At 47.5% G+C, this 13,836-nt stretch overlaps 1 protein-coding gene across 1 annotated transcript; it reads right to left on the reverse strand.

Moving 5' to 3' along the window:
• Positions 1-1,837: 1,837 nt before the first annotated feature.
• LOC117093947 (PRAME family member 20) lies at positions 1,838-13,524 on the reverse strand. The gene is made up of 4 exons (XM_033229359.1): positions 13,162-13,524; positions 8,379-8,394; positions 4,392-4,973; positions 1,838-2,656 (listed from the first exon to the last, which is right to left on the reverse strand). The coding sequence occupies exons 1-4, from the start codon at positions 13,445-13,447 to the stop codon at positions 2,095-2,097; spliced, it is 1,446 nt and encodes a 481-aa protein (XP_033085250.1). The 5' UTR covers positions 13,448-13,524; the 3' UTR covers positions 1,838-2,094.
• Positions 13,525-13,836: the final 312 nt, after the last annotated feature.

Below are 13,836 nucleotides of genomic sequence, written 5' to 3' on the forward strand. Positions count from 1 at the left end.
TCCCTGTTACCAGGAATCAGAGGTGAGATTGAAAGATGAAAAATGCGGCTGGGTGCAGTGGCTCACGCCTGTAATCCCAGCACTTTGGGAGGCCTAGCGGGGCGGATCGCGAGGTCAGGAAATCGAGACCATCCTGGCCAACATGGTGAAACTCCGTCTCTACTAAAAATACAAATACTAGCCAGGCATGGTGGCGTGCGCCCGTAGTCCCAGCTGCTCGGGAGCATTGGGCAGGAGAATGGCTTGAACCCAAGAGGCGGAGGTTGCAGTGAGCCGAGATTACGCCACCGCACTCCAGCCTGGTGAAGAGCGATGCTCTGTCTTAAAAAAAAAAAAAAGAAAAAGAAAAAGAAAAGAAAAATGAAAAATGCTGGGACTTCTGCTGAGAAAAGAAAAAAGAACAAGATGTATTGATCTTACTGTATGCCAGGCCCCATGCCAAGCCCTAAACATGAACCATCTTATTGGATCCTACCAGGGTCCCGTAAGCTGTTGGACATCATCATCCTCATTTTACAGGGAACCCGAGGCTCTTCAGGGAGGTCACTCATCACCCACAGGCACTTGATCGTTCTCCACCCTTGGATGATGTGCGATTCCAAAACATGCTGCACCAGTCTCTTCTTAGAGAGAGAGAGGAGGCGTTATGAGAAAATCTCTCATCGATCTGGCCATAGCTCCCCAAAAAGATGCAATTTTTTAAATGTCAGATGGAAATATTTAAAAAGTGTTTGATGCCTGTATAGTTTTAGTATTTTGCTTAAACGGAGTGTGGCTGTCTTTACTGGCTACAACCAGTTTAATTCAAGAAGGGCTGCCAGTCATCAAGGAACAAGTCAAGTGTTGGTGCCTCCCAGAGGCTCTTCCTTCATAGGGCTCTAGAGGGGGGGCATTATGAGAAAATCTCTCATGGATCTGACCCAGCTCCCTAAAAAGATGTAACTTTTTTTTTTTTTTGAGACGGATTATTTGTATTTATTTATTTTTTTCTTTTTCTTGAGACGGAGTCTCACTCAGTCCCCCGGGCTGGAGTCCAGTGGTGCGATCTCGGCTCACTGCAAGCTCTGCCTCCGGGGTTCACGCCATTCTCCTGCCTCAGCCTCCTGAGTAGCTGGGACTACAGGCGCCCGCCACCACGCCCGGCTAATTTTTTGTTTATTTAGTGGAGACGGGGTTTCACCGTGTTAGCCAGGATGGTCTCGATCTCCTGACCTCGTGATCCACCTGCCTTAGCCTCCCAAAGTGCTGGGATTATAGGCATGAGCCACCGTGCCCAGCCTGTATTTATTTTTTAGAGACAGAGTCTCGCTCTGTCACCAGACTGAAGTGCAGTGGCACGATCTCGGCTCACTGCACCCTCCGCCTCCCAGGTTCAAGTGATTCTCCTGCCTCAGCCTCCTAAGTAGCTGAGACTAGAGGCATGCACCACCATGTCCAGCTAATGTTTGTATATTTAGTAGAGACGGGGTTTCACCATGTTGGTCAGGAAGGTCTCCATCTCTTGACCTTGTGAGCCGCCCGCCTCAGCCTCCTGAAGTGCTAGGATTACAAGCATGAGCCACTGTGCCCAGCCTAGATGAAACTTTTTTTTTTTTTTTTTGAGACGGAGTCTCCCTCTGTTGCCCAGGCTGGACTGCAGTGGCCAGATGTCAGCTCACTGCAAGCTCCGCCTTCCAGGTTTACGCCATTCTCCTGCCTCAGCCTCCCGAGTAGCTGGGACTACAGGCGCCCGCCACTTCGCCCGGCTAGATTTTTGTATTTTTTAGTAGAGACGGGGTTTCACCGTGTTAGCCAGGATGGTCTCGATCTCCTGACCTTGTGATCCGCCCGTCTCAGCCTCCCAAAGTGCTGGGATTACAGGCTTGAGCCACCGCGCCCGGCCGATGAAACTTTTAAAATGTGGCATTGAAATATTGAAGCAGCATTACTGTGGGTGCATCTGAGGCAAGAGAATCGCTTGAACCCAGGAGGCAGAGGTTGCAGTGAGCAGGGATCGTGTCACTGAACTCCAGCCTGGGTGCGAAAAGGCCTAGATTTTAGTTTTCAGGTGTCCAGAAAAATGAGTTTGATATATCTACCAAAATAGGCAGGTATTCAACAGCAGCACTGATCTAACTCCAGGTCATAAAATGACCTGTTGCCACAGCGAGGGCAGTAGTCGGTACAGAACAAGATCCTCTTGGGGTGCCTTAAGTCCCTCACTCTCCCCATCAGCTCAGCCCCAAGTTGGGCAAATCTGCTCCGGCAGACAGTACCACCAGCATCATAACTCTCCCGCGGGGCAGGATACAGCTCCAGACATAAGTTGTCCAATCTGATTGTGTGGCACAGCAGGTTCTCCAGGGTGGCCATGGAGACGGGATTTCCACGGAAGTTGAAGGTGGTGAGCTCAAAGCAGCGGCTCAGGGCAGGCAGGATGGTGTTCACTTGAGAGTCTACGATCCCACAGTCATCTAAATCCAGGTACTCAAGGGTGCCTGCAACTTTTTCTAGCAGAACTTGGAGAGGCACAAGGCTGAAATTGGCTAGTCTGATGCCAGTCAGGTCCAGGGTCTTTAGTTGACCGATGCTCGGGCACTTGGACAGATGCCTCAAGTCTGATTCCAAAAGCACACAGTTAGTTATTGCGAGGATCTTTAATGAGGTCTTCAGACAGCTGGGGAGAGAGAGAGCAAGAAGTTAGTTCTGGGGAATTATAGGGGTGAGTGGAGGGTGGTGGGGAATGTCAAGGTGAAGGACGAAGACCATTTTGCCCAAGCCAAGGGTCATTCTGATTGTCTGATGGTCAACACTTAGGATGCTGCGGGATGAAGAGCTTTGCCACCGAGGTCAATTCCATTTTAGGCCCGGAGCAGTAACTCACGCCTATAATCCCAGAACTTTGTGAGGCTGAGACAGGCAGATCACTGGAGGTCAGGGGTTTGAGACCAGCCTGGCCAACATGGCAAAACCCTGTCTCTACTAAAAATGCAAAAATTAACTTGACATGGTGGCGGGTGCCTGTAATTCCAGCTACTTGGGAGGGTAAGGCAGGAGAATCGCTTGAACCCAGGAGGTGGAGTTTGCAGTGAACAGGGATCATGCCACTGCACTCCAGCCTGAGTGACAGAGCGAGACTCTGTCTCAAAAGAAAAAGAAATAAAAATTCCATTTGAGGCTGAGTCTTTTCACCATCATTTATAGGAATGGATCAATTTCACAGAATCCCTAAAGCTTCCTTTCCTCATCTGTCAGGCAGAAAAACCACATCTCTGGGCTACAGGAGCCCAGTGGAGACACAGGCATAAGGGAAAAATCCAGGCAGGATAATGCAACATCAGCTGAGGTGGGCAGGCTGCAGGCGTCCCTGACATGCCTGTGTCATCAGCAAACCATCTATCTCTTTCATCATTCTTTGTGCCTGCTCCCTGACCCTCTGTTTCAGAATCATGCATTTCTCAGGTAATTAATTTACCTGGAACTGAAAACAACCATTAGGACAGGGAATTAGAGATGGGTAATTCGTGTTCACCAAGCTGTTGAGCACAGAGCTTATATTCTGAAATGTGCAGGTTTGCTGAGCATTCCCCTCTTCAGTGCCCACTTCACTTCCCTACTTCCTATAATCTTCTTTACAATTGTCTTGTTTTTGGGTCAGGTGTGGTGGCTCATGCCTGTAATCCTGACACTTTGGGAGGCCAAAGCAGGTGGATCACCTGAGGTCAGGAATTTGAGACCAGCCTGGCCAATACAGTGAAACCCTGCCTCTACCAAAAATAATTAGCCAGGTGTGGTGACCCACACCTGTAATCCCAGCTACTCAGGAGGCTGAGGCAGGAGAATTGCTTGAACCCAGGAGGTGGAGGTTGCAGCAAGCCGAGATGACACCACTGCACTCCAGCTTGGGTGATAAAAGTGAAATTTCATCTCAGAAAAAGCAAAATTATCTTGTTTGTATTTTTTATTTATTCTTTTTTTAGCAGGGGTCTTTGCTATGTTACCCAGACTAGTCTTAAACTCCTGGGCTCAAATTATCCTCTTGCCTCAGATTCCCGAAGTGCTAGGATTACAAGCATGAGCCAGCATCCCTGGCCTATTTCTCGTCATCTTAACTTAGACACACATCCTCAGGAAGAATTCACAAATGCACCCTCACTAAATCTGAACCCTCCAGTAGCTAGTTTCCTAGCATGGCAGCCTCTCTATAGCATCTACCCTAGCTGATTCCTCTGTCTTCACTGGGATAAGTGTGTGATACCCATTTCAGGACAGAGCTTCCAACAGGGAAATGCACTGACATTCTAGTGTCCCCTTTACTGTTACATCCTCATAGGCTGGCTCACAGTAGATGCCCACTCTAACAAGAAAGGCTCTGCTGTGGTCTGCATAGAAAGCTCACTACCCTTCCTCACCTGAGCAGCTGGTCCAGGTGGCCTTCAAGGAAAGAAACAGAGTTCATATAAAGCTTTTGGAGGTAGCGCAGCTTGAGGAACTGAGAAGTGAACTGGGTAACAAACTCCTTCTTCTTCTCTGGGGAAATGTAGCGAGAGACATCCACATCAGAGAGGACGAGCCTGTGAAGATTCCTCATCTGGCCCAGGTATGGGGTAAACTCTGCCAGGACAGGTAGTGTCCAATTGCAATTCATTTCCACCTCCTGGATACAGTCTAGGTTGACTGTTTTCAGGATGTTTCTGATATTGTGGAAGGGCATTCCCAACATTTTCAGCTTCTTACAGCACAGGTGTAGTAAACCTTCCCTCTGCTTGACCCATAGAAAGAGGCAGGTGAGGCATTCATCCAGAGTCCTGTTCTTGAGGCAAAGGTCTATGAACACTGTCAAGGGCTGCTGTTCTCTCATCCTTGGACAGTCCTGCACTGGTTTTCTGTTCCACAAATCATTTGGTAAGCACCCACTGACCATGACTTCAGACCAAACCATCCAGAAGTTCTCACTGACATCCTGTAAATCCAGCACTTGAAGTTTCCACCTCCTGTGGAAAAATAGAAGAGAAGCTGAGAATGTAAGGACTTACTTCTGAACTTATACTTCACATCCTGGATATCAGCTCCTCTCCTCCCTGCTTCTTCTCCCTCTCTCTGACTTTTCTCCGCACTGGTTTACCCTTGAATCCTGCCCAGTTCCACCAGTTTTTTTGTTTGTTTGTTTGTTTGTTTGAGATAAATTCTTCCTCTGTTGCCCAGGCTGGAGTGCAGTGGTGCAATCTCAGCTCACTGCAACCTCCAGCTCCTGGGTTCAAGCAATTCTCCTGCCTCAACCTCCCAAGTAGCTGGGATTACAGGTGTCTGCCACCATGCCCAGCTAATTTTTGTATTTTTAACTGATTTGGGGTTTCACCGTGTTGAGAGGTGAGGCCAGTTGGCCTTCCTGGGTCGAGTGGGTACTTGGGGAACTTTCATGTCTTATATGAGGATTGTAAAATGCACCGATCAGCAGGATTCTAAAAGTAGCCAATAGTGGAGAGTATTGAAAAAAGGGCAATCTGATAGGACAGAAATGGAACATGGGAGAGGACAATAAGGGAATAAAAGCTGGCCACTCTAGCCAGCAGCAACAATCTACTTGGGTTCCCTTCCATGCTGTGGAGACTGTCTTTATGTTCTTCACAATAAACCTTGCTACTGCTTATTCTTTGGATCTGTGCCATTTTTAAGAGCTGTAACAACCACTGCAAGGTCTGCGGCTTCATTCTTGAAGTCAGTGAGACCACAAACCCACTGACAGGAACCAACTACGGACAATCTTGGGGGCTCGTCCAGGATCTCACCACATGATGAGTACCATCAGACCCCTTTCACTTGCTATTCTGTCCTATTTTTCCTTAGAATTCGAGGGCTAATCACTGGGCACCTATCAGCTGGTTAAAAGCGACTAGTGCAGCTGCTGGACTAAAGACATGGGTGTCAGGCTTTCTGGGAAAGGGCCCTCTAACATCCCCTGACTCTTCGGAGTTGGGAGCACTGGTTTGCCTGAAACCAGCTTCTACTTTTCCTGCATTTCTGGGCTGAGCCCAGGGTCAACAGAGAGGAAAGCCATTCAGCTCCAGGGTCCCAACAAAAAAGTTGGTTGACCCTGAAGCCATGAGCGTAGCTCTCAAAGTTGCATTGCCCAAGTGAGACTTGCCCATCTATCCTATCTATCCTGACCCTTGCCTCCTGGGTCCTAATGCCTGTCAGACAAACTTCCTCCCACTTCTTTTTCTGAGGCTAGTCCTGCATCTAGAAACCACTTCCTGTCCCTGGTGCTCTTCTAGTTTCTTCTATAAGGATTATTTCTAATATAAATTTTGGGACACTGTTCCCTTCTTTAGGCACCTGGGCTTACCAATCAGAAAGACAATTTTTTCCCAAAGCCCTGTTGTGGGGGGACAATCTGGAATTTTAGGATCCCTCGTCAGACTAGCAGGTCTAACAAAGGCTATTCCTGAAGCTAAGATATGGGGAGCCTAAGAAATTATAGACTCCAAAATTGAGGGGGCAGCCTTCCTAGTCATATGATGAGAAGTGAGGACAAAAGGCCTCACTTTTCCAACCCTGGAGATCCCTTCCCTCCCTCAGGGTATGGTCCTCCACTGGAGAAATATCATCTTTATAGGACAAGGGTAAGGTCCCAATATCAACAGGAGAAAAAGCTTAGGACTAATTAGCAGGTTTTCAAGAATGCGTTGGTAAGGGCCACTAAATTCTACCTTTCTCAGTTCTCTTTGTGGTCTAAGAGGAATGGCAAGGGTGCAGGTTTTTGAGAATGCATTGGTAAAGGCCACTAAATCCGACCTTCCTCGGTCCTCTTTGTGGTCAGGAGGAAAACAGATGTTTCCGCTGCTGCTTCAGTGAATACAACTATTCCAAACAGCAGGGTTCAGGGACCACTGTGGGTTCTTGGGTGGGGGAGAAAATAGACCAAAACTGCAGGTGGTTTTTTTCTGTTTTAGATAGGAAACACTCAGGCATCAACAAGCTCACCCTTGAAATACATTCTAAGTCATTGGGACCAATTTGACCTACAAACCCTGAAAAAGAAGCAGCTTATTTTTTTCTGCACTACAGCCTGGCCCCGTTATTATCTCTCTGAGAGGGAAAAATGACCACCAGAGGAAAGTATAAATTATAATACTATCCTGCAGCTTGACCTTTCCTGTAAGAGGGAAAGCAAATGGAGTGAAATACCTTATGTCCAAGCTTTCTTTTCACTGAAAGATAATCCACAACTATGCAAAGCTTGCAATCTATATTCCACAGGAGGACCTCTCAGCTTACTCCCATATCCTAACCTCCCTACAGCTCTCCTTCCTATTAATGATGAGCCTCCTCTAATCTCCCCCACCCAGAAGGAAACAAGCAAAGAAATCTCCAAGGGATCGCAACACCCCACCCCAGGCTATCAGTTATGACCCCCTCAAGTTGTAAGGGGAGGGGAATTTGGCAATTCAGGTACATGTCCCCTTCTCCCTCTCTGATTTAAAGCAGATCAAGATATACCTGGGGAAGTTTTCAGATGATCCTGATAGGTATATAGATGTCCTACAGGGTCCAGGGCAAACCTTTGACCTCACTTGGAGAGATATCATGCTGTTGTTAGATCAAACCCTGGCCTTTAATGAAAAAAATGTGGCTTTAGCTGCAGCCTGAGAGTTTGGAGATACTTGGTATCTTAGTCAAGTAAATGATAGAATGAAAGTTGAAGAAAGGGACAAATTCTCTACTGGTCAGCAAGCCATCCCCAGTATGGATCCCCACTGGGACCTCAACTCAGATCATGGGGACTGGAGTTGCAAACATCTGTTGACCTGTGTTTTAGAAGGACTAAGGAGAAATGGGAAAAACCCCATAAATTATTCAATGATGTCCACCATAACTCAGGGAAAGGAAGAAAATCCTACTACTTTCCTCAAACACCTATGGGAGGCCTTAAGAAAATATACTCCCTTGTCACCTGACTCCCTCAAGGGTCAATTGATCCTAAGTTTATTACCCAATCAGCCGCAGATATCAGGAGAAAACTCCAAAAATTAGCCCGGGGCCCTGAACAAAATTTGGAGGCTTTATTAAACCTGGCAACCCCGGTGTTCTATAATAGGGACCAAGAGGAACAGTTCAAAAAGGAAAAGCAAGATAAGAGAAAGGCCACAGCCTTAGTCATGGTCCTCAGACAAACAAACCTTGGTGGTTCAGAGAGGACAGAAAATGGAGCAGACCAATCACCTGATAAGGCTTTTTATCAGTGTGGTTTGCAAGGACATTTGTCCAGTGAGAAGATACCCCCTCACCTATGTCCGCTATGCCGAGGCAATCATTGGAAGGCACACTGCCCCAGAGGACAAAGGTTCTCTGGGCCAGAAGCCCCCAACCAGATGATCCAACAATAGGACTGAGGGCACCTGGGGCAAACGCCAGCTCATATCATCACCCTCACTAAGCCCTGGGTAAGTTTAACCATTGAAGGCCAGGAAATTGACTTCCTCCTGGACACTGGCACAGCTTTCTCAGTGTTAATCTCCTGCCCTAGATCGCTGTCCTCAGGGTCCATTACCATCCGAGGAATCCTGGGACAACCTGTAACCAGGTATTTCTCCCGCCTCCTCAGTTGTAATTGGGAGACTTTGCTCTTTTCACATGCCTTTCTTGTTATGCCTGAAAGACCCAACCCTTATTAGGGAGGGACATATTAGCCAAAGCTGGAGCTATTATCTATATGAATATGGGGAACAAGTTAGCCATTTGTTGTCCTCTACTTGAGGAGGGAATCAACCCTGAAGTCTGGGCATTGGAATGACAATTTGGAAGGGTAAAAAATGCCCGCCTAGTGCAAATCAGGCTAAAAGAACCTAACACTTTTCCTTTTCAAAGGCAATATCCCTTAAGGCCTGAAGCTCATAAAGGATTGCAGGATATTGTTAGACATTTTAAAATTCAAGGCTTAGTAAGAAAATGCAGCAGTCCCTGCAACACCCCAATTCTAGGAGTGTAAAAACCAAATGGTCAGTGGAGACCTAGGGCCATCAATGAGACAGTAACCCCTCTATACACTCATCTAGTAGGATGGGAACCAGAAGCAGAAACAGCCTTCAAAACCTCAAAGCAGGCCCTAGTACAAGTTCTAGCCTTAAGCCTTCCCACAGGACAAAACTTCTCTGTATATGTCACATACAGAGTGGGAATAGCTCTTGGAGTCCTTACTCAGACTGTGGGAAAACTCCACAACCAGCGGCATACCTAAGTAAGGAAATTGATGTAGCAGCAAAAGGCTGGCCTCACAGTTTACGGGTAATTGTGGCAGTGGCCATCTTAGTATCAGAGGCTATCAAAATAATACAAGGAAAGGATCTCACTGGACTACTTATGATGTAAATGGCACACTAGGTGCCAAAGGAAATTTATGGCTATCAGGCAACCACCTGCTTAGATACCAGGCGCTACTCTTTGAGGGACTGGTGCTTCAAATATGCACATAGTGACCCTCAACCCTGCTACTTTTCTCCCAGAGGATGGGGAACCAATCTAGCCTGACTGCAAACAAATTGTAGCCCAGACTTATGCTGCCTGAGAGGATCTCTTAGAAGTCCCCTTAGCTAATCCTGATCTTAACCCATAAACTGATGAAAACTCATTTGTGGGGAATGGGATGCGAAGGGCAGGTTATGCCATGGTTAGTGACGTAACGGTACTTGAAAGTAAGCCTCTTCCCCCAGGGACCAGCGCCCAGTTAGCAGAACTAGTGGCACTTACCCGAGTGTTAGAACTGGGAAAGGAAAAAATAATAAATGTGTATACAGATAGCAAGTATGCTTATCTAATCCTACATGCCCATGCGGCAATATGGAAAGAAATGGAGTGCCTAACCTCTGGGGGAACCCCCATTAAATAACACAAGGAAATCATGGTGCACATGGTGCACAAAATCATTTTTGCACACAGTGCAAAACCCAAGGAGGTGGCAGTCTTACACTGCTGAAACCATCAAAAAGATAAAGAGAAAAGGCAGAAGGAGACCATCAGGCAGACGCCGAGGCCAAAATTGCTGCCAGGCAGAACCTCCCATTAGAAATTCCTGTGAAGGACCCTTGGTATGGAACAACCCTCTCCAAGAGATTAAGCCCCAGTATTTCCCGACAGAAACAGAATGAGGACTTTCATGGGGACATAGTTTTCTCCTCCCGGGCTGGTCAATGACAGAAGAGGGAAAGGTACTCATACCCGAAGCCAGTCAGTGGAAAATACTTAAGACCCTCCAGCAAACTTTTCATATGAGTATTGAGAGCACTCATCAAATGGCCAAATCCCTATTTACAGGGCCAAATCTCCTCCAGATCATCTGACAAGTAGTCAAAGCCTGTGAGGTGTGCCGAAGGAATAATCCTTTGGTTCATCATAAGGCCTCTCTGGGGGAACAAAGAATAGGGCACTATCCCGCAGAGGACTGGCAGTTAGATTGGTTTAACAGAGAGTGGGTTAAGTTGAGAGTCTTGTAGAGGTATATAAGTTTTCAATTATTATTGTTAGACTTCACGCATATGCCTAAGTCAAAGGGTTTTCAACACTTGTTGGTCTGTGTTGATACCTCTATAAATTGGAGAGAAGCCTTCTCCTGCAAGACAGAGAAGGCTCAGGAAGTGGTTAAAGTCCTAATTCATGAAATAATTCCTAGATTTGGGCTTCCCCAAAGTGACAATGATCTGGCTTTTAAAGCCACGATAACTCAGGGAATTTCCAGGGCGCTAGGGATACAGTATCACCTTTACTGCACCTAGAGGCCACAATCCTCAGGGAAGGTCGGGAAGGCAAATGAAACACTCAGGAGACACTTAAGGAAACTAACACAAGAAACTCATCTCCCATGGCCTACTCTCTTGCCCACTGCCTTATTGAGAATCCAAAATTCTCCTCACAAAATGGGACTTGGTCCATATGAAATACTGTATGGACAACATTTTCTCACAAATGACTTCCTACTTGATCAGGAAATGGCCAACCTGGTCAAGGATATAACTTCCTTGACAAAATATCAACAAAACCTTAAAAACCTACCCGATGGATGTCACAGAGACAAGGGAACAGAGTTGTTCCAACCGGGAGATCTAGTCTTGGACAAGTCCCTCCCCTCTCCCTCCCCATCTATGAATTCCTTGTGGGAAGGACCATCCTTGGTAATTATTTCTACCCCTACTTCAGTTAAGGTGACAGGAGTGGAATCTTGGACTCACCACAGCCAAGTTAAACTTCGGACACCCCCTGAAGAACCTATGGGACCCTCAGCTCAGGAGTCCCAAGATCAGCCAGACCAGCCTCAATACAACTGTGAACCACTGGAGGACTTGCATCTCCTATTTTGGAAGGAAACATCCCAGACTAAAAAGGCTCCTACAACTGATCCTGAGGAAAAACCCCTTCCTACTTAAAACGATAAAACCCCTTCCTACTTAAAAAGATAAATGAAGGCTGGGGCGGTGGCTCACGCCTGTAATCCCAGCACTTTGGGAGGCCAAGGAGAGTGGATCACGAGGTCAGGCGATCAAGACCATTCTGGCTAACGCGGTGAAACCCCATCTCTACTAAATATACAAAAAATTAGCTGGACTTGGTGGTGGGCGCCTGTAGTCCCAGCTACTTGGAAGGCTGAGGCAGGAGAATGGCGTGAACCCAGGAGACGGAGCTTGCAGTGAGCTGAGATCGTGCCACTGTGCCCTAGCCTGGGCGACAGAGCGAGACTTCATCTCAAAAAAAAAAACAAAAAAAAGATAATAATTGAAAACTTACATACCTCTACAAGACTCAACCCACTTTCTGTTAAACCAGTCCAATCCTTCCCTGGCAAGTGACTGTTGGCTTTGTATCTCTCTATCAGCCACTGCTTACATTGACGCTCCCGTTCCCGCAAAAAACTGGGTCTTTACTGACTTAACTTACCACCCCCGTTATGAAGGAAAAGACCCTCTCCAACTTCTAAATATGCAATCATTAGCCGACTTCCCCATCTCTGATAGGACCAAAAATACCCTAACAGGATGCACAATCCAGCTTTTATGCTCTTACATTTCCAACCTCCCCTGTTACATGAGCAATGAAAAACCCATATGCGGCCCTGTAACCATGAATACCATCTTAACTTTCCAAGTCCCTTTATGCATCCAACCCAATCTGTTATCAGCCTGCCCCTGGGGCACCTACCACCCCATCAGAGTAATTACACCCTACAGCTTCAAGTCCCCATTGACCATAGTGACTTCCGAGTCACCCAAACAGCTCCATTCAGATGGCTTGTCTGCTTCTCAGGGACCCCAAAAGCCATCACCTCCTCCCTGCTTAACACAGTCCGGGTTTGGTAATGGCAAACATACTCCCTGCATGACCATTCACCCCTGGACCCCCCTGCCACAGCGCCCCCACCACTCGTGAATGCCTTCTCATCCCTTCTTTCAATTACTTTCTTGAATGGTTCCTAGTAGATACAAAATTTTTCTTCTCCAATGGGAAAATAGAACACAGGGAGCCACTCAGTTTGCTCCCAACGCCCCTTTCCAGCCACTCATGGGAGCTACCTTGGCAAGTACTCTAAGAGTATGGGAAAATGAAAACAACAAACTTACACTGCTTTTTAATGTACACAACCAGTTCTGCCTACCCAGCCAAGGCATATTCTATAAGAATATGGAATTTCAACCTATATCTGCCTCCCCACCAACTGGACAGGCACCTGCACCTTAGTCTTCCTAAGTCCCAACATTGACATTGCCCCAGGAAATCAGACTCTATGAGGCCCCTCAAAGCTCAAGTGTGTCAGTGCAGAGCCATACAACTAATAACCCTACTTATAGGGTTAGGAATGGCCACAGTTACAGGAACCAGAATAGCTAGTTTATCTAATTCATTATCCTACGACCACACTCAAAGGATTTCTAGTTCCCAGCCTAGTTCCCACTTTCAGTGGTGCCTTTCAGTGCCGCTAGAAGTCAGGTTCCTGTTGCCTCAGTGGGCCCCGCGTGGTGAGCAGTCCTTTCCCTGAGGAGCTGGGCAATGGCCAAGGCTTCTCTGAGCTTCCTCACCAGCACCATCAGAAGCCTGTAGGCCCCCCTTGGACCTCCTCACTCCTCATGACCCAGCTGTTCCTTGTGTTGGACACCTGGGCCCTCCCCACCAGCCCATCTGGGCCACCTCACCTGAGACGAACCCTCTGGGTAACCAGTGCATCAAGCCCATCAAGCACAGCTTGGAAGGTCTCCGGGCAAGGCCTCTTCATCAGAGACCCCAGAGGAAGGCGGCGGAAGGGCCAGGCCTGCACCATCAGCTTCAGGGCCTCACAGTACCTCCTGCTGAAGGCCTCCATGAACAGGGGGGGAAAAAGTTCCGTGGGCAGCTCCTCCAGGGTGGACATGGTCAAGGCCTGGTTCCTCAGCAGGCTCCGCCCCGCCAGCTCCAGAAGTCTGGGTGGAGTCCGGATGTGCATCTTCATGAATCTGCAAGGAAAAGTTCCACAGGACAAGTCCAGAGAAAAGGCATCACTCTCAGGCCAAGCCCCTGCAATCTCATCTTCTCCTATGGCCAAAGTCACTGTTCTGGTGAGGGTGAAAGAGTCCTCAGTTTACTCCAATTCTACTCTGTACTCAGCGGCCACAAAGCCAGCGTTCTGCCTCTGCTGCATCAGCGTGAGTGTCTCCCAAGCAGTGAGGAGGCAGGACCCGCACTAGCCCTTCCTCTCTATCCAGTGCTCCATCCAGTGACTAGTGAGCATGGAGGAGCCTGAAAGTTCATCCCTCCCACCTTTGGGGGAAATTTCTAATTACTCAAGATTCTAAAACATTGGGAATGGGAGGGTCACAAGCCTACATGCCTACATTCTCA

The sequence above is a fragment of the Trachypithecus francoisi genome, unplaced genomic scaffold, assembly GCF_009764315.1.
Source record: "Trachypithecus francoisi isolate TF-2019V2 unplaced genomic scaffold, Tfra_2.0 Lachesis_group12, whole genome shotgun sequence".
Classification (NCBI taxonomy): domain Eukaryota; kingdom Metazoa; phylum Chordata; class Mammalia; order Primates; family Cercopithecidae; genus Trachypithecus; species Trachypithecus francoisi.